Source organism: Hipposideros armiger, unplaced genomic scaffold, assembly GCF_001890085.2.
Source record: "Hipposideros armiger isolate ML-2016 unplaced genomic scaffold, ASM189008v1 scaffold_64, whole genome shotgun sequence".
NCBI classification, from domain to species: Eukaryota; Metazoa; Chordata; class Mammalia; order Chiroptera; family Hipposideridae; genus Hipposideros; species Hipposideros armiger.
The window spans coordinates 1,008,454-1,031,191 of NW_017731414.1; the positions used below are offsets into that span (position 1 = coordinate 1,008,454).

The window sequence follows — 22,738 nt, forward strand, 5'->3', positions numbered from 1 at the left end:
CCCCATACTCCCCCCACCAACCCCTCCTCAGTTCTCGCCTGGCTACAGCCTTAACCCCTGCCGGGCCGCGGCGGGAACCTCGGCAACCGCTGCCCTCTGCCCTTCCGCAGCCTCGCCAAGATACCTCCTCTCCAAGGCCCTCCCCTCCACCTCCGGCCTTGGACTTTGGGTCGCTCTACCGCCCTCGAGGCTCCCCTCGGACGCCCCCTAGGCCGGACAGAAGCAATAATAGGGGTCCACTTGCACCCGAGGGGCACAGCCGTACGCAATACACGTGCGCGCGCGCGAGTGCGCGCAGGCTCGCGTCCACACACCCAGGGGCATTGCCTTGCACAGTTGCAAGATGGATTGTGTTTGCTTCCTCTTCCAGAAAGTCGCTGCGTCCGACCCCCACCCACCCTGTCTCTGCTTGGGCGAACACCTGGTGCTCGGACTCTCCAGGGGGAAGGGATGTGGTGGTCTGCGGCTGGCGGGGGCATGAGGTCAGGAGGCCCCTCGCCAGAATTTCGGGCCTCTGGGGGCAGGGCGGCCTCCCGCCGGCGAAGTTGGAGACGACAGGAATGCCCACCACCGCTGCCGGGGCCTGCCCCTTCCCCTTTAATTTCCTTTGCTTTCTGTGCTTTATAGAAAGGGCTTGGCCAGGCGGCCGGCTGGACTGCAGATGTCTATTCCGGGCTCCCGGAGCTCTTTTCCCAGCTGCCGCCCGCCTGCACTCCCCGCCCCCGCCAACCCCTGAGCTTGAGCCAACCGGCATTTATTAGGCACCTTTTGTATGCCCGCCCCCCACCCCACCCCTGCCATCCTGGCAGGAGAAGCCTGAGCCTCTGGCTCAGGGCCTGTTAACATTTAACCGACTGGAAAAGCCCTTCCTGCGGTGACCTTTCACCTTGGAGTCCCTGAGGTCCAGTTGCCTGGCCTTATCTCGTGCCCTGCCCAGAACCAGACGCCGAGGCCACGTGGCTGGGCCTCTGAGGACTGCGGGCAGGAGAGCAGTGCCCTCTGCCTATGAGACTCCAATGCCCTCCTCTCTCAGTAAGGGGCCTTGGGAAAAAGCACCCCTCTCCAGATGACATCTGAGGAGGCACGGGGGGGGGGGGGGGGGGGGGGGGGCTGAGGGTGGGAATGCTTAGAGATCATGCAACACTTAAAAGGATACTAAGGTTTTGGGAAAGCCAGCATAGCCATGCACAGCCCTGGGACTCTGCGCCTCCCAGGGAGGGTCTGGCTGGGTGCGAGATGGGAAAGGTTTTAGCGGGTACAGAGAGCAAGAAGGACTAGGGTTAGACTTGAGCAAGGACTTTCCATGGGTCTGACTAGAATGGACTTCTGTCCTGTAAGCCCTGCCGGGGATGGGGACACTGGTTCTGGGGCTGCGTGAGAATGTGAGGGTGCTGGCTGTTATTTGGGGTGAAGACAGGGGTCCCAGGTCCCTGGCCTGGATCTTCCAGGATCCTTGGTGGGAGTAGGGGGTCTCAGAAAGGGAGGCTAAGAAAGGAGAGAAGGCTCAGGCAAGGGAGTCAGAGTGGGGCTGCGGAGGGGAGGAAGCAGGGAACTGGGGTTTGAAGAACACAAGCCTGGGGTAGGGGACTCCTAAGCGACGGGCTGGGGCTGGGTTGGAGACCAGGGGGAGAAGATCCGCCGCAGATCTCAGACGCCGGAGTTGATTCAGCTCCTGGGCGGCTGCCCCGCCCCCTCCCAGTAGCTCCTCCGCCACCGCACCCTTTTGGGGCCCTCTGCGGTGAGGGGAGTCGAGGTCCGGTTCCTCCCCCATGACCCCTGCCCGCGGCCCCGCGGTGACATTTGACCTTGCGGCGGCCGCGGACTGGGGACAAAGAGGCCTGGGCCCATCTGCCGCGGGGGCGCACCCCGTGGGAACAGTCAGACCGTGCTCCTGTCGGCCTGAGAACCGATCTCTGCCTCCTCCACCAGCACGAACTCCTTCCCCACCCTCCAACAGGTGACCTTGTCTCCTTTTGCTCTCCTCCTCCCACGGGCAACCTGGTGGGACTGGGGGCTAAGGTCATTCTTAGACTCTTGGGAGGAGGGTAGAGGGACAAGAGGGGATAAGGTCGGCTCCTTTGCCCCCCATCCCCTCCCGCTAGGGCAACCTTGCCCGCCTCAGTTTCCGGGCTTTCTTCGAAGCCGGTCTCGGTCCAGAGAGTGCGCGGGGTCCGAAGGTCACAATCCCCAGCGCTCTCCCCAGGCGTCTGTGGGTCAGGAGGACCGGGTTGAGGCCAGGCTGCTGTCTGGCACTGAACTCAGGTCTGTGTTGCCCTACCCGGCTAGAGGTAGCTGCCCAGCATACACCTGCACAGGTGAGGCCTGGTAAATGCCCCCACCACCAGTCTGGGAAGGAAAATCTTGCTAAACCCCAGCCTGAGTTTCAGCTACTGTCCAGGAGGGGACAGCTGGCCACTAATCTGGGCCGGCTGGGTCGCGCCCACACTCCCTTTGGAGACCCTGCCAGACTGGGTTGGAAGGATGGAGTGTGGCCTATGAAAATGACATGCTAATCAGATGCCTGTTATTAACCTGACACACCTCCCACCTGATGGTGAAAGCCAAAATTTAGCTTCACCCAGGGGCCTTTCAGGCCCTGGAGGCCTGAATGTGCTGCATGCCCACAATTAGCACACACTCTGAGTTCCTCAGCATCTGCAGCATAGACCCCTGAGTTCCTGCTTGCAGGTTTTTAAGCCCTTTATCTTAGCTCCACATTCTTTGCATGCAAGTTCCAAAGCCGCCTCTGATTCCTCCTCCCCTACCTGCAACCACAGCACTTGCTCTTCCAACTAACCGTTCCACATCTTGAACTGTGGGGCCCTCAGTCTTCCTTCTGAGATACGGGTATCTTCCTCTTGGGAGCATCTGCCAAGCCAAAACCAGCGTCTCCCTGGGAGGAGATGGGGTGGGTGGTCGGGGCACAGGATAAGGTGTGCCCCTCCCTGGACTTCTGGAAACAGCTGAGAGTTGGAATTTCAATTCTGGCTATCTAACCTCACTGACCCCTGAGTCGACCCAGCCAGCCCTGGAGACCCTATCCCCACAGCCCAGACTGCCTCTGGCATGACCCTGCTGACCCTGTTCACATGGTGCTGGACCAAAGATACCAAATCTTTCTCAAATGCCCTGCCAATCCCCAATCAGGCCCAAGATACCCAGGCATATCAGCCCCCATCACACCTCAATATGCAAAGTCACGTCACATGAGATCACTCCAGGACAGTTTATGACACAGTCAGGTACAGTGCCTACAGAAAGGTTTCCCCCGGCCGGGAAGGTGGATGGGGTGGCCTGGGCCTCCCCAGGGTTCTTGCGGTGGCTTCTAGCACAGCCAGCTCCTCTGCCTGTCGGGCCTCCATTAGTGCCATCTGCTGTTCCAGCTTCCGTTGTTGCTCTTCCTGCTTCTGGTGGGCTCCCCGGAAGGCCAGGACCAGGGTGCTAGAGGGAGTAAGGGGGCTGAGCCAGGAAACAGCCCCCCACCCCACCCAAGACAGGGGCTATGTACTTCCAGATTTGGTCTTCCTGGGGTCCCAGCATCACTCAGCAGTGGCTGACACACATCAGGAACCAAAGGAGGTATGGGATGAAACACATAGGAGAGAAGCTGAGGCCCAGAGAGAGCCAGGGATACTTCTGAGGTCACCAGGAGAGGTACAGGGCAGGGGGACCCACCTGTGAGCCTTACATAAATCACTGTTCAGCTCGGCACTCTGAACACGCCTGGCTCGTCCCTTCTGAGCCACCTGTTCCAGCTTCTCCCGCAGAGACTGCAGCTGCTCCCGCAGGCCCAGAGCCCTGGTGCAGGTGTGGAAGAGAAGGGCTCGTAGCCATAGCCAGTCCTATCTTCCCTCCATCCATCCACCTGCCCAGAGTGTTTCCATGGGAACATACCTGTACACGGATGCACACCCAGCCTGGCGCTGCTGCACAGAACACCCCCAAGGGCTCTCACATATGCACCACCATCACCACCCCCCGACCAAATAGTCTCCAATCCAGGATCCAGAAACATACCGGTTGAGCGATGCCAACAGTTCCTGAGCTAGCTTCTCGGGATCCTGAACTTTGCCCACCTGCCCTCCATCAGTGCCCCTGCTGCCACTAGGGACAGCAGGGCCCTGAGGAAAGCAGAAGGAAGAGAGTGGCATTGGCCAAGGCCAAGTGTGTGCTCAGGTCAAGCTGGATGTTGAGGATGCCCAGCCAGTGGCAGCCATAGTCCTTGCCCTCACAGAGCCCCCAGTCTAGTGAGATATCCAATAAAGGCAAAATTATCGCCTAACAAGGGAAATAAACAACAGGGGATCTCATCTGAAGGCAGCTCAGGAGGGCTTCCTGAAGGAGGTAATGTCTGAGCTCAGACCTGCAGTAGGTCAAGGACTTAACTAAGACAAAGAGAGAAGTGACCAGTGATCCTGGCAGGGACACAGCAGATACAAAAACTTGGAGGTAGGAGAGATGATTCAAAGGAGGGCTCTAGAAGCCATTGAAGGCTTTAATCAGAAGGCAGCCATGATTATACAGCAAAAGACAAAAAGGAAGGACTCAGGGAGGGAGCTAGAACCAAACTTTAGGAAGAAAGGAAGCATAGGCTGGGGCTATTGGAGTAGAGGAGGGGTAGACCTGGGGGCTGGGAAGGAGGTACAGGCTTAAGTGGAAGACACTAAACCCCTTGGGGCTTATTGAGCTCAATACCCTCAAAGAAAGGAACCTCAAAGTACAGAGTGTGAACTTTGACCTGTAGCTTGCCATTCAACTCATTTCTTTGTACAGAAATGGAAACTGAGGCTCAGAGGGGGCTATGCTTAACCAGAGCCACCTAGCCAGTAATATATTGCTGTCCCTACCAAGTCCAGGCAGAGTCGCTCACCTGGGACCACGCCTCCTCGTCTCCACTGCTTCCGCCTCCACTGCTGTCACCACCAGTGCTGTTGGCCCCACCAGTCCTAAGCTGTGCACGCTCCCACCGCAGCTGCTCCAGCAGGAGCACATGGGCTGGACCCTGGGCTCGGAGAGCGGCCTCCTGCAGCTCTAGACCCCGCTTTTCCCGCCGCACCAACTGTAGCCTCAGCATCAGGTCTTCCAGGGTCTCCTGAGAAACCAAGGAGGGCAGAGAATTTGTGCCTCTAGGGTCAATTGCTGGGAAAACTGCAGCCTCAAGAGGCAGCCACTGAGGGTGGGCAAGAACTCAAACCCTCACCATGCTCTTGTGTGGTGGAAAATATCATCCTCCCATTAAAAAAAAATATTTAAAAAAACTACAGTTGTATATATGGCAGTTCAGAGAGGGTAAGTTTCTTAGACAACAAGGTTAAGTAGCAGCTCAGTGGAAGGGTCTGGAGTTTCTCCAACTCCAGAACCTTAGGTCTTTCACACTAGACTACAAACCTCATATTTTGTGTCCCCTGCCCCATTTCTTTTCCATAGGAAGGGCATTTGGGAAAGCCGGATTCAAAGTCTTATGAGAAATTGAATTCCAAAGGACAAACTCCTCTTCATCCTTCAAAACCCCAGCCCCAATTCTCCTCCCTCCAGGAAGCCTGACCCCAGCTAAGCAGAACTCTCCTTTAGAATTTAGTCCCCCAGTCACATCCCTCTCGGCCCCAGCAAAGGGTTTTGTCCCACCAGGAGAGACTGTCACAGTCACCACCATCCATGTGTACCCTTGTGGCCACCAGGTCCTGCTGGATCTGCATCTTCTCCAGCCTGGGCAGAGCTGGGCCAGTCTGTGTCCCCAGAATGGCCTGCACCATGGCTTCTGCACAGGGCACAGTGGGCACGGGTGCCAAGGTGGGGCCAGGCTCTGGGGGAATCTTCACCAGAGCACGGCGCTCCTGGAGATGCTGGACATAGCCTCGGAGTTGGGTAGCTACCTCCTGAGATGTGGGCCTATCCACACTGCTGCCCTCGGGGCTACAGAAAACATGAGAGGGCTGTCAACACTGGCAGGCATGGCTGTGCTCACTTCATGCCAACCCTGGTGGGCTCCATCATCTTCTGTCTTACTGACCATGATGGATCCTGTGCCACCTGTTGTGGGTGCTGTCACACCAACATGGAGGGCACCATAATATAAACCCCAATGGACACCATCATCCATGATGACAACACAGTGAACACCATCATACCAATGGACACCATCTCTCATACCAACATAGTGGATGCCATCATACCAACTCAATGGACATCATCACTCAGCTTACTAGCCCTTTTTGGCAACATCATGACAACCCCATTAAGCAGCATCATGCTAGTTCTAATCAGTGAGCACCATCATCCATCTTCATACCAACCCTGGTGTGTCCTATACCAACCCCAATGGCTGTCAACCACCATGACAAATTTGTTGGGTAGCAACCAGCCAATTCCAGTCAGGTTTCCACAGGGCAAGTTCTGGGAGTCCTATTCTCCAATCAGGACCCCATTCACTGGCCCGCCCAGTTCCTGGGGTCCCTAAGGGTACCTTGGCTGGGGATCCCACAGTGTCCCTCCATCCATGGCAGCCTCCTCTTGGGCCAGCAGCCTCTGAGCCTCCTTCTCAGCTGCCTCCAGGTCACTCTTGGGGACTTCTTCTCCTGCATCCACCTCCCGGAGAGTGAGCAGAACCCCGTACGCCTCCTCACAGTGCTCACTGTGGGACACTGGTTCTGAGTGCACCAGGACACCCAGCCCCACCTTTCCATGCAGGTGATATTTCCACTTGCTTTCCCATCCCCACTCCCAGACTATATAAAATTGCCTTAAAATGATTTCCGTGGTGGGGGAAAGTGCTTACTTGTGGGGGCCCTGCCTCTCATTGTGGCTCACCAACGTTCTCTGAGCACACCCATTTTATTCCCAGCCAGTGACATCATGAAGGGGGTGCACTGACCTGTACTGCAAGGCCAGATGCAGTGCTGTGGCCTCAGCCTCCCGCTGGCCCAGCTGCATGCTGAGGCCCTCACACCGGCCCTTGTATCCCTGGAGTACAGCTGACAGCAGACGGTTGAAGCATTTGAGTTTCTCGATGTTCCTGACTCCAAAGGTGGGGAAGAAGAAAAGTGAGAGAATGCGTAGGGCAGTCAGGCCCCAGTTGATTTCCACCCTCCTCTTCCCACCCCAACCCCCACTCCAGCTCCAGACTCTTGGTTATATATCCTAGCTGAGGAGGCACCAGTGTCCCTACGAGCTCAGCATTTGTGGCTCTTACCCTCGGAGCTGCTCCATCTGCGCTTCCACAATGTGTATCTCGGGGGCAAAGGGCTGGGTGGGAAGAGGCCCATGGATCTGGGCACTGGAATCACTGCGGGGGCACTGGAGCAGGGGGTAAGACAGGGAGAAGGGGTCCTATAGCAAGAAGAGACTTTGATTCACCCAGATTGTCATCAAGAGCCCAGCACCATGGGTTTAGGCTTTTCCAACCCCAGAAGCTGATGGATCACAATACCAGGATTTGAGTCTCACCCCAAACCCTAAAGATCTCAAGATGGTGGTTTTGACCTTCCCACACTCACCTGGGTGTTCCAGGGCTCCCTGTCAGCCCCAGAGCTGCTGGAACCACTGCCTGAGCCACCTGCTTGGCCGTGGGAGGGAGGTGGGAAGGGCTCCACCCTCAGCAGGGAATCATGCAGCTCCTGAACCTGGGGTCGAAAGGGGATGTCAAGCGTGGGGGCTCCAAATGCTCACTAGCCTTCCCTAAGACCTGTTCTTAGGGAAGTGGCAAGACCCCCATCTGGAAGGCAGGAGCCCCAGATACTCACTGCACCAAATCTCTCACTATGTGACCTTGGGCAGATTACAGCCACTAAAGACTTCTTTACACATACATATAGCCCACGGGACATGAAAAAGGTGCTCAACATCACTAATCATCAGGGAAATGCGTGTCAAAACCACAGTGAGATAGACACCTTTTAGGATGTCTATTATCAAAAAGACAAGAAATGACAAATGTTGGTGAGGGTGTGGAGAAAAGGGAACCCTCGTACACTGTTGGGATTGTAAATGGGTACAGACACTGTGGAAAACGGTATCAAGGGTCCTCAGAAACTAGAAATAGAACTACCATAGGATCCAGAAATCCCACTTGTGGGTATTTATCCAAAAGAAACAAAAACACTAAATCAAAAAGATATAGGCAGGAGCAGCCAGTTAGCTCAGTTGGTTAGAACGCAGTGCTCATAATACCAAAGTTCCTGGTTTGATCCCCACATGGGCCACTGAGCTGTGCCCTTCACAGCTAGATTGAAAACAACTACTTGACTTGGAGCTGATGGGTCCTGGGAAAACACACTGTTCCCCAATAGAAAATAAATAAAATAAATAAATAAAAAGATACGTTCGTTGCAGCATTATTTACAATAGCCAAGACATGGAACCAACACATGTGCCTGTCAATAGACGAATGAATAAAGAAAATGTAGTGTATATGTAAAGGAATATTACTCAGCCTTAAAAAGGGATGAAATCCTGCCATTTATGACAACATAGATGGACCTTAAGGTCCTTATGCTAAGTAAGATAAGTTCGAGAAAGACAACTACTGTATGATCTTACTTTATGTGGGATCTAAAAACAAAACACTAGACTCATAGGAATAGATTGGAAGTTGTTAGAAGTGGAGAGTGGGGGGGCTGGCCAAGTGACTCAGTTGGTTAAGAGTTGGCTTAAGAGCGCGAGCTCTGAGCAACAGGGTCGCTGGTTCGATTCCCACATGGGCCAGTGACGCTGTGCCCGAGCTGAGCTGCCGCTGAGCTGCCAACAGGTGGCAGGATGGCTCAGCTGGTGTAACAACAAGATTGCCTGTTCGATGGTGGGCTACGCTCACCCGCAACTAAGACTGAACTTGGCACCTTGAGTTGAGCTGCCACCTGGATGGCTCAGTGGATAGAGTGTGCGCTCTTAACAACAAGGCTGCTGGTTCGATTCCCACATGGGATGGTGGCTCTTCCCACTCACAACTAAGATTGAACATAGCACCTTGAGCTGCCGACGGGAAGCCAGGCGGCGACTGGTGCCCTCCACAACGAAGACTGAAGAACAACAACTTGGCTGGTCCCCTTTCCCAATTCCCCAACACTGTTCCCCTCCCCCAATTTCCCAATAAAATCTTTAAAAAAAAAAAGGGGTGTGGGGGCGAAATTAAAAAAACAAACAAGCAAACTTCTCTTTTCCAGCCAGGAAATGGGCCCTACTCTGTAGGGTAATGGGCCTCACCCCTTGCTCTGGGCTCCCAAAGCACCAGTCTTGCCACCTAGAGATGAGGGCCTGCTCTCTGCAAACTCCATCAGCCACATGGCTTTAGATTCCATCCATATGCTGAGGACGCCTCTAGTCTTCACGCCTACATCTGCCAGCTCCACCTTCAACATCACCCAGAATCTGCTCACTTCTCGCCACCTCCACAACTTCCACCACCTGACAACCAGACCAGTGCCTCCTCCCCAATCTCCAGAATTCCACCCTCACTCCCACACGCTGTTCCTTCCATGGTGGCCAGTGGGAGCCTGTAAACGCTTTTGTCAGGTCGTCACCCTCCCCTGCTCAGAGCCCCCTGAAACTCCTACCTCACTCCCAACAAAAGCTCAAATCCTTCCTACAGCCCTCAAAGCTCTGCAGGAACTGCCCTGTTATCTTCCTGCCCTAATCTCCTCCCACTCACCCCCACATTGGCCTCCTCACTGCTTTTCAAACACACCAATCACTCTCCCACCTCGGGGCCTTTGCATATGCTGTTCCCTCTGCCTGAAATGCTCTTCCCCCAGATCTTTGCATTGCTCCTCTATCACCTCCTTGTGGTCCTTATTCAAGTGTCACCTTGTCCATGGGCCTCCCTGATAGCCTTAACTAAAATTGCAAGGGATATGTGTCTGTTGGGGCACAATGCTGCATAAAAGTTTTTTAAATGAACAAGTGATTGAACATCACCTATGCCAGGCTGCCTCCTCCCTCAGACAGGGAGCCCTGGGAGGCTGCCCCACTCACCTTTCTTTGCAGCATCTCCTTCTCCATCTGGATGGCCTCCAAGGAGGCCTGCATGTTGATTAGCTCTTCCTCACGATTGCCCAGGGCCAAACGCAGCCAGGCATTCCTCTCAGCCAGACGGGTGACCTCCTGCTGATAGCCCCCTGCCCCCTCCTGCTCCAGGCAGGGCCTTGGTCCACTGTCAATTCTGCCCTCTGCCTCTATTGGCCCAGGACAGTTCTGGGTCTGGCAGCGCCAGGCAGCAGCTGTTGCCTCTAGTGAGCTCAGAGCATGCTGGAGAGTCTGAAAAATGTCGGGGGCCCCGGGTCCAGAGGGGACAGTCTCCCCATCGCATAAGACTACCTCTGGGGTTTGGTGGGCTTCTTCTGCAGGCTCATGAGGCCCCTCGGGGGCAGGGGCCAGGCTAGAGTCCCCATCAGACGCTTTGTCGGTTCTGTGAAGAGGTGAGAGATGAAAGGTTCTGGAAATGGGGACATCTGAGGTAGCTGGCACACAGCAGCTGTGTGTCAAGGCCAGGGCTGCATCATGCAGGGTCTTGTAAGTCAGGCTGAGTAGGATAATGGGGAGCCATGGTGTGTGTGTGTGAACAGGGGTGGGGGGAAGCACTGGTAGAGCTATGGGTGGGAAAGAGCTGGAGTGGAGGGAACAAACCAAGCTGGCCTTACCTGCTCCCCAGGCCCTGCTCACTCTCTTCCTCCTCAAGGCCCAGCAGCTCTGGCTTGCAGCTTTCCTGCGATGGCACAGGGCCCAGCTCAGAGCTTCCGCTAGCTGCCTCAGCCTCCTCTGAACTTTCTGCCACAGGGTCCAGCTCAACCTGCAAATGACCATCGGGACTGAGCTCTGAGCCAGGCAGGGCTGGGTCCTGGGGTCCCACTGAGCTGGCTGTGGCAGGGAGGGAAAACACTTACAGGTGGAGCATGCCTCCCTCGCCGACTCCGGGGCCTTGTGGCCCGGGCACTCATTGCTCTCCAAATATCAGTGTCCTCTGAATCCTCTTCCTTCGTCCCCCACTAAAACCACAACCTGATCTCAGCTCTTGCCTTTGTTGTCCTGGGCAAATGACAGCCTCAATTTCCTCTTCTGTGAAATGGGCCTTGGTTTCCCCACTCCAGAAGGGATCTTGAGTCTTCAATGTTGATTTAACACATTTGAATGCCTCCGTTGACAGACAGCTCACTATCTCTCAAGATTGCCCTGACCTCCCCTTTCTCCTCTGTCTCGTTTATCTTTCACTGCCTTGGTGCTCCCCTCCCTTTCCTATCTGAGCTTAGGACAAGGACTTCAAAAGTGTCCTCTCCTCCTCAGGGCTCCTGAACCAGAGGTCCCGATCCTAAAGTTGGGTCCCCTCAGCTGGCTCTACTTCTCTGTTTCTTTGGTGGCATCTTGGTCAGAGGCCCGAGTCCCTGGACACTCTTGGGGTCACTCTGGACACTGCCTGCTCAGGCCAGGGCTGGCCAAGACTGGCCTGGGAGGGACCAGGAAACAGGAAGCCCTCTCCCCTGGTCACATGACTTGTTATTGTGCAGTTTCCTCCTCAAGGACAGCGCCTTCTTCTAGTCCCAGTGGGGGACACGTGTCCAGCTCCCGAGATATCCATCCCTCTTCACCTCAGGCCATAGCTCTTCTACCTCTGAGCCTCAATTTCCTTATCTATAAAATAGGGGATAAATACAGCATTTTTCTACAGTGTCATGGGAGTTTTGTTTTGTTTTCTTAAGATTTTATTGGGGAATTGGGAGAGGGGAACAGCGCTGGGGAATTGGGGAAGGGGAACAGACAAGTTGCTGTCATTTTGTTCTTCAGTCTAGTTGTGGAGGACGTCGCTTCACTGGCCCATGTTGGTATTATCATTGCGCTCTTCCCGGGTGAGGCAGAAAGCTTGCTGGCCATTGGATGGCCGCTCATGGTGGCTCATGGCAGCTCACAGCAGCTCATGCTGGCTGCCAGCCACTCACAGTAGCTATGGCAGCCCACTGCAGCAAGGGCTGCATCCTTTGCCGACGCCAGCACCTGTGACTCACCGCAGCCCAGCTCCAGGTTGAGCTGTTGTTCACCATCTTAGCTGTAGAGGGTGCAGCGTCACTGGCCCTCATGTGGGATCTGAACCAGGGCTCTGCTGCTCAGAGCTGGCGTCCCAAGCCAACTCATAACCAACATGCCACGCGGCTGGCCCAGGAGTTTTAACAAGCAATTTGCACATGGCCAGGCACCATCGGGGAATTGAGTCATAACATGCACTCCTTGTTCCCTATTACCTCTCTGGCAGTCCCAGCTCTGCTTCTGTCAGCTACTGTTTCTCCTGCATAAATGCTGGATTTCTCAGAGCCTTGATGATTCTTACATCCTGCCGATTTTTCCTGCATCCACCTCTAATGAGCTTCTTCTTTTTTTAAAAAAATATTTTATTGGGGAATTGGGGGAGGGGAACAGTGTTGGGGAATTGGGGAAGGGGACCAGCCAAGTTGTTGTTCTTCAGTCTTCGTTGTGGAGGGCGCTAGTCGCCATCTGGTTTCCCATCGGTAGCTCGTGACCTCTAAGCTCAAGGTGCTGTGTTCAATCTTAGTTGTGAGTGGGCAGAGCCACCATCCCATGCGGGAGTCAAACCAGCAGCCTTGTTGTTAAGAGCGCACACTCTATCCACTGAGCCATCCGGGTGGCAGCTCAGCTCAAGGTGCCAAGTTCAGTCTTAGTTGCGGGTGAGCGTAGCCCACCATCGAACAGGCAATCTTGTTGTTACACCAGCTGAGCCATCCTGCCACCTGTTGGCAGCTCAGCAACAGCTCAGTGACAGCTCAGCTCGGGTGCAGCATCACTGGCCCAGGTGAGAATCGAACCAGCGGCCCAGTTGCTCAGAGCTCACGCTCTTAAGCCAACTCTTAACCAATTGAGCCACTCGGCTGGCCTTCTAATGAGCTTCCTTATCTCCATTCATAGTCACAGTCCAAACCTGTCTTGTCCCACCTGGATGCCAGTCCAGCCCCCTCTCTGAGCTCCCATCCACGCCCTTTCCCACCCAGGCCCCAGAGACAGAGATCTGACTATTTCCCTCCCTTGCTCACACATGCTCCATTGTTCCCCATTGTCCTTGGGAAACATTTCAAGCTCTTCAGCCTGACATTCAAGGCCCTTAAAAATGAAGCCTGCTGCTTACATCCATGTAAACTTCACACTGTAGCAATGATGGCCCCCTCCACGAGCAGCTGAAGGTTCTCAATTCTCTCACACTCCCAGGCCTCTAGCCATGCTGTAACCGCTGCCTGAAACACCCTGTCCTTCCTTCTGCACTTGGATTAACTGTGCAGAGACTGGAGTAGCCTGAATTTTCCAGGTCCCACTGACAGAACCTAGGAGGCTGAATCTTCCTGCTTATGGAGGGAGAGAAATTGTACTTCTCTGACTTGGGGGTACGAAAGGGCATTGAAATCCTCACTCTTAGCCTTGTTTCAGCTATATTAACCTGTGAGAGGTTCTGCCACTCCAAGGCTCTTCTGAGCCTCCAGACGTTTGCCCAGGCGGTTCCTTCTACCTGGAATGCCTTTTCCCCTCTTGTTTTTCCAGGATATTCTCCATCCTTCAAGGCTCAGCCTACACAGCCCCTCCCAGCAGTCATTAAGTCAGAGCTTGACAGATGTGAGCAGGCTTAACTCTTACAAATAAAGAAACTGAGGCTGAGTGGTTTTTAAATAGTTATAGGGCTAAGGGAAGAAGAGTGCATGAAAAAGGAAGGGTGGTTTGAAATAGTTTGGGCTTAGTATTTTTTATTTTTGCAAATATATGTAAAATAAGGAGAATTAAATAACTGGGAAGGGCCTTGGGGTCTGGGCCATGCCCACCTCAGTCCGCAGAAACCCACCCCTCACTGTGGTCCAAGTCGGCTCCACTCACCACCAATCAACCTGCCTCTTCCCCTAAGTCCCGCCCAATTCTGTTCCACTCAGCTTATCATATTGAAAACAAGGCCTTCTCCACCCCTCTGAGCCTTGTCCATCCTAAGCCCCACTGCACTCGGCCTCGTCCCAGCTTAACAGGGTAGAAGTGCTGACCAGAGTAGTATGATTTCTCCAGAAACATAAAAACTCCGCCTCATCTTGCTTTAGCCAGTCTCATTCCAGATTCAGCCCCACTCAGCCCCACTCCCGTCCATCACTTTCCAAACCCCACCTAGCACAGTCCCAGCCTATCAGCTTCCAAGACTCTCCAGCCCCGTCCAGTTCATCACTCCTCTCGCCCTGCAGCCCGCTGAACTACATTTCCCAGGAGGCCGCGCGGCCGCGCTGCACCACGTCCGGCTGCGAAGATGGCGGCTTCCTAGTGATTCGGCAGCCGAATTGGAGCTAGGCTCAGGCTACGGTGAGCAGAGTTGGGTGGTGAAAGCGTGCGGGGCTCGTCTCTAGAGACCCAGCTCCTGTAGCCCCCGAGATCCAGCCCCTCGCCTCCCTTGAAGCTTCCGCCTTCAGCTCTGGTTTTTCCTGCATTCTAGCCTCCATCACTCTTGCTGCAACTAAGGCTTTGTTTTCCTTAGAGGCTGTGGGGACTGCAAGGCACTCAGAGACCACCCGGGGCAGCCCGCACCCATTGCCCAGATAGGCAAGCCGTTCCACTGGCGTCCTGTCTTCCCTCAAAGAGACCTGTAATACCCAGATCCGCGCCCCTCACTTGTATAGACACCCCCTAGGCAGCCCAGCGCCCACGGGGAAGAATCCCAGAAGTTATTTCTTTATTCACCAAAACATTTTCAGTTTCAGGTAACAGAAAAACCAACTCAATCTGGCTTAAGCAAAAAAGGGAAGTAAGTGGCCTATAGGACTGGTTCCAGGCATAACTGGATTCAAGTGCTCAGAAGTCTGCTGTTTTCTGGGTGAGTATCACTCAGGCAGGCTTTCCCCTCTTGGAGGCTAAGAGGCTCCTGGAAATTCTGGACTTACATCTTTTCAGCTCTGCAGCTCTAATAGCCCCTCTCCCCTAATAGCACTGTTGCAAGTCTCAGAGCTGCTCCTCATTGGTCTGTATCTGAGCCATTCACAGTAGCCAGTTTTGCTCATTGGCCATGGATTGGGGTGGGGGTCGGGGGTGGTTGGGGAGGATGGGATTGGCCCTACAGAAAAAAAGAAATGGGAGACTATTAGCTTAAGTCAGTGGATGCCAGGCTGATAAGTGTAAAGGCACCCAGTCTACCCATGAGGAAACTGAGGCCCTGAGAGGAGTGACTCTTATAGTCAGTAAGCAGCTCGTGCCCTGTCCTGCCTGGTAATCAAATGTTTCTGAAATCCCTAAGGGAAGAATTCTGGTTTCTCCCATCCCTGCTTCATTCAGCCATTCAGGAACCATGGAGGTGGTGGAGCCCAGCAGCCCTACGGAGGAAGAAGAGGAGGAAGAGGAGGAGGAAGAGGAGGAGGAGCAGGAGCAGTCGGTGGAGCCAAGACCCCGCACACGCTCCAACCCTGAGGGGGCCGAGGACCGGGCACTGGGGGCCCAGGCCAGTGTGGGCAGCCGCAGTGAGGGTGAGGGTGAGGCGGCCAGTGCTGACAATGGGACCCCCAACCCTCCAGGAGCCGGCCCCAAGCCCTGGCAGGTGCCCCTGCCAGCCCCTGAGGTACAGGTGCGGACACCAAGGGTCAACTGTCCAGAGAAGGTGGTAAGTGGGAATTCAGCCATCAGCTCTGAGGCTTTAGGCAACCTTGGGTTAACATTCTTGCCTTTTGGGATTTGCTCTGCAAACTGCCCTTTTATGAGTTTCCTGGGGCTGTCACAACAAAGTAACTGCAAACTAGGTGGCTTAAAACAACAGAAATGTATTCTCTCATAGTTCTGAAAACCAGAAGCTTGAAATCAATGGGCCACATTTCCTCTGGAGGCTCTAGGGGAGGATCCTTCCTCCCCTTCCACCTTTGGGTGGCTCCAGGCGTCCTTGACTTGTGGCTGCATCAACCCAATCTCTGCCTCCATCTTCACACGACCTTCCCCTCTGTCTCTGTTTAAGGACACTTGTCAGTAGATCAGATGATCTTATCTCAAGATCTTTACACTAATTACATCATTAAAGACCCTAATTTCCAAATAAAGTCAGGATTCTGAGGTTCTAAGATGATGTATCTTCTGAGAGCCACAATTCAACCCACTGTTGTTTCTGTGTTAGATGTTCTCTGGTTCACTTAGTCACTCATCAACCTAGACTCCTAGTCCAGTGCTCTTTCCCCTTAGCCACCGCCTTCCAAAGTGGATGGCTTGGCTGGAAATTGGGGGCCATCCTAGCACCTTTTCAAACAGGGCTGTTTAAAGAGGGCCAAGCATATGGGGGCTGGCGTTAACATCCAGGTGCCAGGTGCTGCCAGTCACAGTTCCCTCACTACGCTTCAACTTCATTGCAGATCATTTGCTTGGACCTGTCGGAGGAAATGTCACTGCCAAAGTTGGAGTCGTTCAACGGGTGAGAGGGATAATTTGGAGCTTGAATGTGTAACCACAGCTGGGAGGGGTCCAGCCTAAAAAACACAGGGCCTTCTCTCTGACACACCATTGTGGTCTGGCCTGGGGCCTGGTAGTATCAGACCGTAGCAGCTATAACTGGTAATGATATAGTGGTGGCCCATTGGGCTCTGTTCCAAGCGTGTGAGAGCTATCATGCGCCACCCATGTCACAACAATTACTTGGAAGCTCAGAGAAGAAAGTGACTTGCCCACGGCATCACAGCAAATAAAAAGAGTCAGGATTCAGACTCAGGCTTGGCTGACCTGCAAGTCCTTGCTCTGAGTAGCTAGGTCTCTGTGGGGTGGGGTGGCAGGGCCTGGAGAGGGCCCAAGGGGCTCTGGGAGATGTTTAAGACAAGCCTGCCTTCCCCTTGCTGGCACCCCTGACCACCCGTGGCTGAATGGAGGTATGCAGGGACCTCACAAGGGTCAGATGTGAGACCCAGGCTGGCCAGAGAGGAACCCATTTTGAGAAAGCAAGAGCTGGAGAGGGTCAGCTAGGCCAGATTTGCTGCTGGGCTCTCCCACCCTTCTGCAGCTTGACCTGGGTTTCAGCCTCATTGTGGGGCCTGTGGGGGGTTCCCCAGGATAGATGGGTGAGGGCACGCCCCTCCCCAGGTCAGCAGACCTCTCCTTATGAGCCCCCTCACTCTCTGTCCCTCCCCAGCTCCAAAACCAATGCCCTCAACGTCTCCCAGAAGATGATTGAGATGTTCGTGCGGACAAAACACAAGATCGACAAAAGCCATGAATTCGCACTGGTGGTGGTGAACGATGACACTGCCTGGGTGAGGCTGAGGTGGGGCCAGTCCTCCCTGGGGTCCCTGGAGGTGGGGGGAGCACCTTACTGAGGCCTGTACTTCCCCACAGCTGTCTGGCCTGACCTCAGACCCCCGTGAGCTCTGCAGCTGCCTCTACGACCTGGAGACAGCTTCCTGCTCCACTTTCAGTATCCTTCCAGGCAAGGGTGCCCTGTGGGGGTGGGGAGGGCTGGCCTGTCACGTCATCCTCCGAACGATGGAGAGGGCCAGCTCACACTGGCTCGGGTCCAGATCCCAGCTCTGCTGCAACAGGCTTGGGCCAGTCACCTCTCTGGCCCTCATTTTCTTCATCTGTAAAATGAGAGGCAGAGGACCTCCTATCCCACGAGGTCCCAGTGGAGGTGAAGTGTAACACAAGCAGAACCAGCTGATTTGGACTCTGGACGTCAAAACTGCACCCACAGGGGGAGCACTTCATGCAGGGCCAGTTATACATTCAGTGTTCAATAAATGGCAGTATGTGACTGAAAAATTGAAGTCACTACTGCAGCACATTTTATGCTAATTTGAACATGAAAGACTCGCATGCAAAACTTAAATAGAATATGACCCCTGTGACTTAGAAAACTGGTGAGTGTTGGGAGGAGGGGAAAGGGACACCCATGGCTCTTGGCTTGTGAGGAGAGCAGCCCCAGCCCTGAGGGAAAGGGGGGTTTGGAATCACCAAGAGTCTTTAGGGCCTCCAATGCCAGCCCCCTAGTTTGTGATCTGTGCTGAGGGAAAACAGGCTCAAAGAGGGCAGGTGACAAGGCCAGGGTCACACAGCACATTTCTCACGCAGTGAGTGGTACCTAGCACCAGGCTCAGAGGTGCCCGGGCTCTCTCTGGCATCCGGATGAGATCGTTCTCTGTCACTGGCCTTCTCCTTAGCATCCCCACCAGATTTGGAAGGTCTCTTCAGCCTCATGTAAGTCCCCCCTTCCTGCATCTCACCTTCCTTGTTAGTCCTATGATGATGGCTCAGTGGTACTCCACGCCATTGTTTTAACTTGGGCGGTGGAGGGGCAGGGGACTGCAGACTTTTTCTATAAAGGGCCAGATAGTAAATATTTTCAGCTTTACAGACCATATGTCTCTGTTGTGATGATGACTCTGCTGTCATAATTGGAAAGCAGCCACAGACCATAGGGACAAAAGCGGGCATGGCCGTGTCCCAATAAAACCTTATTGATGGACACTGAAATTTAAATTATGTATCATTTCCACATGTCACGAAATACTCTTTTGCTTTTTTTTTTTAAGATTTTATTGGGGAATGGGGGAGGGAAACAGCGCTGGAGAATCGGGGAAGGGGAACAGAGAAGTTGCTGTCGTTGTGTTCTTCAGTCTAGTTGTGGAGGACGTCGCTTCACTGGCCCACGTTGGTATTATCATTGCGCTCTTCCCGGGTGAGGCAGCTTGGTCGCCGGTCTCTGGACGGCCTCTCACGGCAGCTCTTGACAGCTCACACCGGCTGCCAGCTGCTCACGCTGGCTGCCAGCCACACACAGTAGCTTATGGCAGCCCACTGTAGCAGGGGCTGCAGCCTACGCCGTCGCCGGCGACTCACGGTAGCCCAGCTCCATGTTGAGCTGTTGTTCACCATCTTAGCTGAAGAGGCCAGTGTCACTGGCCCCCATGTGGGATCCGAATCGGGGCCCTGCTGCTCAGAGCTGGCATCCCAAGCCAGCTCTTAACCAGTGCACCACTTGGCTGGCCCTCTTTTGCTTTTTTTCTCTCTGATCATTTAAAAATACAAAATCCATTCTTAGCTTGTGGGCCTTACTGTTCCAACCCCCATTATTACCAGCCCCTGAAGGTGGGCACAGAGCTTGTGTTTTCTTTACCATCATGATTAACTTGGTATAAACATCTCAACAAATTTTTCAAGTGAACCCATTAGGTAAATTTGCAATGGGGGACATGCTACAGCAAGGTGGGGAGATGGTGTTTTTAATATTGCTAGACATTGCCAAAGCACTTTACCAAAAATTAACCCTGTTTACCTTTCCTGGAACCAGGATTGGTCATGCTGCTGAAAAGCTCTATCTGTGTGATAATGGAAGAGGTCACATGTTTCTGTGCTTTTCTTTGAGTCTTTTTTCATTCATTTTTAAGCCATTTGATATTCCCTCAGTGATTTGTCTGACCCCTTTACCTATTTTTCTGCTGGGATGTCTTGTTGATGATCAAACTTGCTTTTTACATAGGAAGGACCTTAGCCCTCTGCCTAGTGCCGTCTGCCTAACATGAGATCCAGCTGTGGGCAAGTAGGGAAGTGTGTGCTGACTAAGCATACAATATCAGGTCCCTGCTTAACAGTCTCCTGGCTTGGTGGGACAGGACCAACTCCACACAGTAATGAGGATGCTCAGGGTGGCCAGCACAAGAGCAGGCTCCAGCTTTGGGGTTAGCAAAGCCTCCCTGATGGAACAGGAGAGGTCGGCAGAAGGTCGAGGCTGGGGAGGCACTCTGGGTAGAGGGAGCACATATGGGAAGGCTCAGAGGCAGCAGTGAACTTGGGAGGGGTCGAGTGGGCCTTGTGTGCCCAACAAGAGTGATGATGGGGTAGGGGGGTACCCCCAGAGTGTGCTCTGATGTGTCCCCTCCCTCCTCACTGTGCAGCCAGCAGAAGACCGAGCTGCCAGTCACGGAGAATGTTCAGACGATCCCACCCCCATACGTGGTCCGTACCATCCTCGTTTACAGCCGCCCACCATGCCAGCCCCAGTTCTCCCTGACTGAACCCATGAAGGTGAATGAGGCCTTGGAGAGGCGGGGTGAGATACCAGGAGGGACTTCCTGAGCATAGGATCTGGGGCACCTACAGGCAGGTTCCCAGAGTCCAAGACAGAAGTTGGGGAATTGTGGCCGTGGGGGCATGGGGTGACCTGAGTCCCAAAGGCTAGTGTTCTTCCCTGCAGAAAATGTTCCAGTGCCCATATTTCTTCTTCGATGTTGTTTACATCCACAATGGCGCCGATGAGAAGGAGGAGGAGATGAGCTGGAAGGTGAGGCTGTGGCGGGTGTGGGGGGCAGGTGGGTGTAGATGGAATGTCTCTGAACCCACCTACCCTGGGCCTGGGAGACCCTACCTCCTGGATCCTGGTCCTTCTGTCATTCAATGATCATTTCCACATGTCTGCTGGGAGCTCATGGGGGCTGTTTGGACATTGGCGCTGAGAGCACACGGGATCCTGCCCACCTCATCCCCAACATCTGCTTCTCTCTGCCTTTGCTCTGGCTGTACCCTCTGCTTGGAACACCGTTTCATTTCTGCCTCCCCAGGTTCTGCTTGTCATTCATGTCCCAGCCTTGAACTAGCTATGAAACCTCAAGTGTGGGCCGTTTATCTCTCTGAGCCTCAGCTTACCCAACTGTGAATAGAGGGAGTTGAGACCAGTTTCTATTCATACCTCAATATCCAAGCCAAAAGTCTCTACTCTGGGAAGCCTTCCCTACTCCTCAAGAAAGATCAGCATGGAGGCTGGGGGGTAGTCTGCATCCAGCTGTCTCCAGACTGGGGTCTCCAGGACTATGGCCTCTTGGTATCCCTAACACTGGGTGGGTGGCAGGGAATGCTTTCTGCCCGGCACACTCCTCTTCACCCTTCAGAACCCACCCCTGATACTCCCTCCTCTGGGAAACCCTCCAGGGGCAAGGAGGGCCTATCAAGGGAGCCCCTGCCTGAAGAGCCCCTTCCTGGCCCCATAGGACATGTTTGCCTTCATGGGCAGCCTGGATACCAAGGGCACCAGCTACAAGTATGAAGTGGCGCTGGCTGGGCCTGCCCTCGAGTTGCACAACTGTATGGCCAAGCTGCTGGCTCACCCACTGCAGCGGCCCTGCCAGAGTCACGCCTCATACAGCCTGCTGGAGGAGGACGATGAAGCCACTGAGGTTGAAGCCACTGTCTGAACCATCCCTGTGCATTTAATCTTCTCGTACAATGAAACCATTGGCCTAGAGTGCTGGTTCTCAAACTGGGCCCCATGGAACCCCTGGGGTGGGGGCTTCAAGGAGGCACCCAAGGTACTTGGGAGCCCTGGAAGGAAACCCAAGATTCAGCAAGCATCCCAGGGACTGTGGGCACCCATTCCCCATGTTCCCCAGCCCACGTCATACTTCCCAGTTTATCAATTGTAATTTTTGTTCTTCCCTGTGTGATTTTGTCATCATAATAAAAATCTGAGAAATGCCTGACATTTCTACACCAATCACCTTGTGTTAATTGGGATCTTGGTTGCAAGTGACAGAAAATCCACCCACTGAACAGAAAGGGAAATGGCTTGGTTCTTGTGATTGAGAAACCAAGTTGTAGCTTCAGGATTGGCTGTATCTAGCTGTTCAGACAACATTGCCATTGGGGTGGGCTGAAATACCCTGCATGGTTGGTGTTCAGTATGCCCTGCTTTCCTCCCAACCTGTGGAAAGGGGTAAGATGGCAGTATCGACCCCAGGAAAGAAAATACCAAGAAGGGCTCCTGGTGGCTAATGGGACTCAAAAAACAAAACAAAACAGAGCAAATGGCCTCGCAGTCATTGCTGACTAGGGGTCTGTCATAGGAACCTCTCACTAAACTGTCTACATTTTGTACTGAGCTACCTTCCTGCATTGTGGTCCTCCTGCTTAAGCCAATTCTTATAAAGGAGTTCCCCGGGATCATATTTCAACCAATAGGATGGAGAAGTCCCCCCACCATCCAAATGGAGCTGTGTAGCTATGTCCTTAATAACTGACCAATTAGAATGGCTCCATTCTGACCAATCAGGATAGTGCTTTTTGGGCCAATTAAACTAAGGATTTTGAGTCTTCATTTGCATGAGAACTGGCCAATCAGGGACCAAGGGCAGAGACATCTCTTTTTGTCAATTTCCCTCTGGCTAGAAAGTGCTTATTCCTTTCACACCAAAGAGTGAGTCCCTGATGAGCTGAAATACCTAAAGCAGTTTGCTGGATTAAGGTGTTTAAGTTTCCTCCTCCACTGCTCCCCAAATTGGGGATTCTTATTGTCCTTGAATTGTCATCCACTGACCTTTGACAGCTGTGACCGCTCCTCCAACCCCAGCCCAGATGAAGTGAGGGCTCCCGGCACCCATATGACTGGCGTTGCCTGGGTCATGGACCAGACCTCTTGGGTGCTCTCATTGTCCAGGCCTGGATCAAGCCTCTTGTGGAGGGTGGCGGTGTGTGTGTGTGTGTGTGTTACAGTTCCACCAAGGGATAGTGTGAGTGCTCCTCAGAAGAAGGGAGACAAGACAGACACACAGGTTCACCATTCAACAATCTTCCTGGGTAATGAGCAATTGTGAAAAAAGTTTACCAGCTACATTCTCAATTCCATATAAAATGAAATTAGCTGGGCCGGCCAAGTGGCGCGATGGTTAAGAACTGGCTTGGGACGCCAGAGGGCCCCGGTTCGGATCCCACGTATGAGGGCCAGTGACACTGCCCTCCACAGCTAAGATGGTGAACAACAGCTCAACCTGGAGCTGGGCTGCCGTGA

General features: G+C 53.8%; 2 protein-coding genes across 7 annotated transcripts; one reads left to right on the forward strand and one right to left on the reverse strand.

The window, feature by feature from the left end:
- Positions 1-3,212: 3,212 nt before the first annotated feature.
- USHBP1 (USH1 protein network component harmonin binding protein 1) lies at positions 3,213-11,416 on the reverse strand. Of its 4 annotated transcripts, none has more exons than XM_019641900.1 (12): positions 10,872-11,416; positions 10,629-10,777; positions 9,964-10,396; positions 7,494-7,619; positions 7,190-7,293; positions 6,872-7,012; positions 6,464-6,631; positions 5,664-5,913; positions 4,871-5,092; positions 4,018-4,121; positions 3,676-3,798; positions 3,213-3,441 (listed from the first exon to the last, which is right to left on the reverse strand). In XM_019641900.1, exons 1-12 carry the CDS (start codon positions 10,923-10,925, stop codon positions 3,252-3,254), a joined length of 2,064 nt encoding a protein of 687 aa, XP_019497445.1. In that variant the 5' UTR covers positions 10,926-11,416; the 3' UTR covers positions 3,213-3,251. The 4 variants fall into 4 exon arrangements, with proteins under 4 accessions (XP_019497445.1, XP_019497446.1, XP_019497444.1 ...); XM_019641901.1 differs by having other exon boundaries at positions 4,018-4,061; positions 7,190-7,326; XM_019641899.1 differs by having other exon boundaries at positions 7,190-7,326.
- Positions 11,417-14,203: 2,787 nt separating this feature from the next.
- BABAM1 (BRISC and BRCA1 A complex member 1) lies at positions 14,204-21,448 on the forward strand. Of its 3 annotated transcripts, none has more exons than XM_019641905.1 (10): positions 14,204-14,313; positions 14,703-14,821; positions 15,277-15,598; positions 16,332-16,390; positions 17,099-17,219; positions 17,302-17,380; positions 18,135-18,159; positions 19,857-19,986; positions 20,156-20,242; positions 20,946-21,448. In XM_019641905.1, the coding sequence occupies exons 3-10, from the start codon at positions 15,290-15,292 to the stop codon at positions 21,147-21,149; spliced, it is 1,014 nt and encodes a 337-aa protein (XP_019497450.1). In that variant the 5' UTR covers positions 14,204-14,313; positions 14,703-14,821; positions 15,277-15,289; the 3' UTR covers positions 21,150-21,448. The 3 variants fall into 3 exon arrangements, with proteins under 3 accessions (XP_019497450.1, XP_019497452.1, XP_019497451.1); XM_019641907.1 differs by lacking the exon at positions 20,946-21,448 and adding an exon at positions 20,520-20,840; XM_019641906.1 differs by having other exon boundaries at positions 14,217-14,313; positions 14,709-14,821.
- Positions 21,449-22,738: the final 1,290 nt, after the last annotated feature.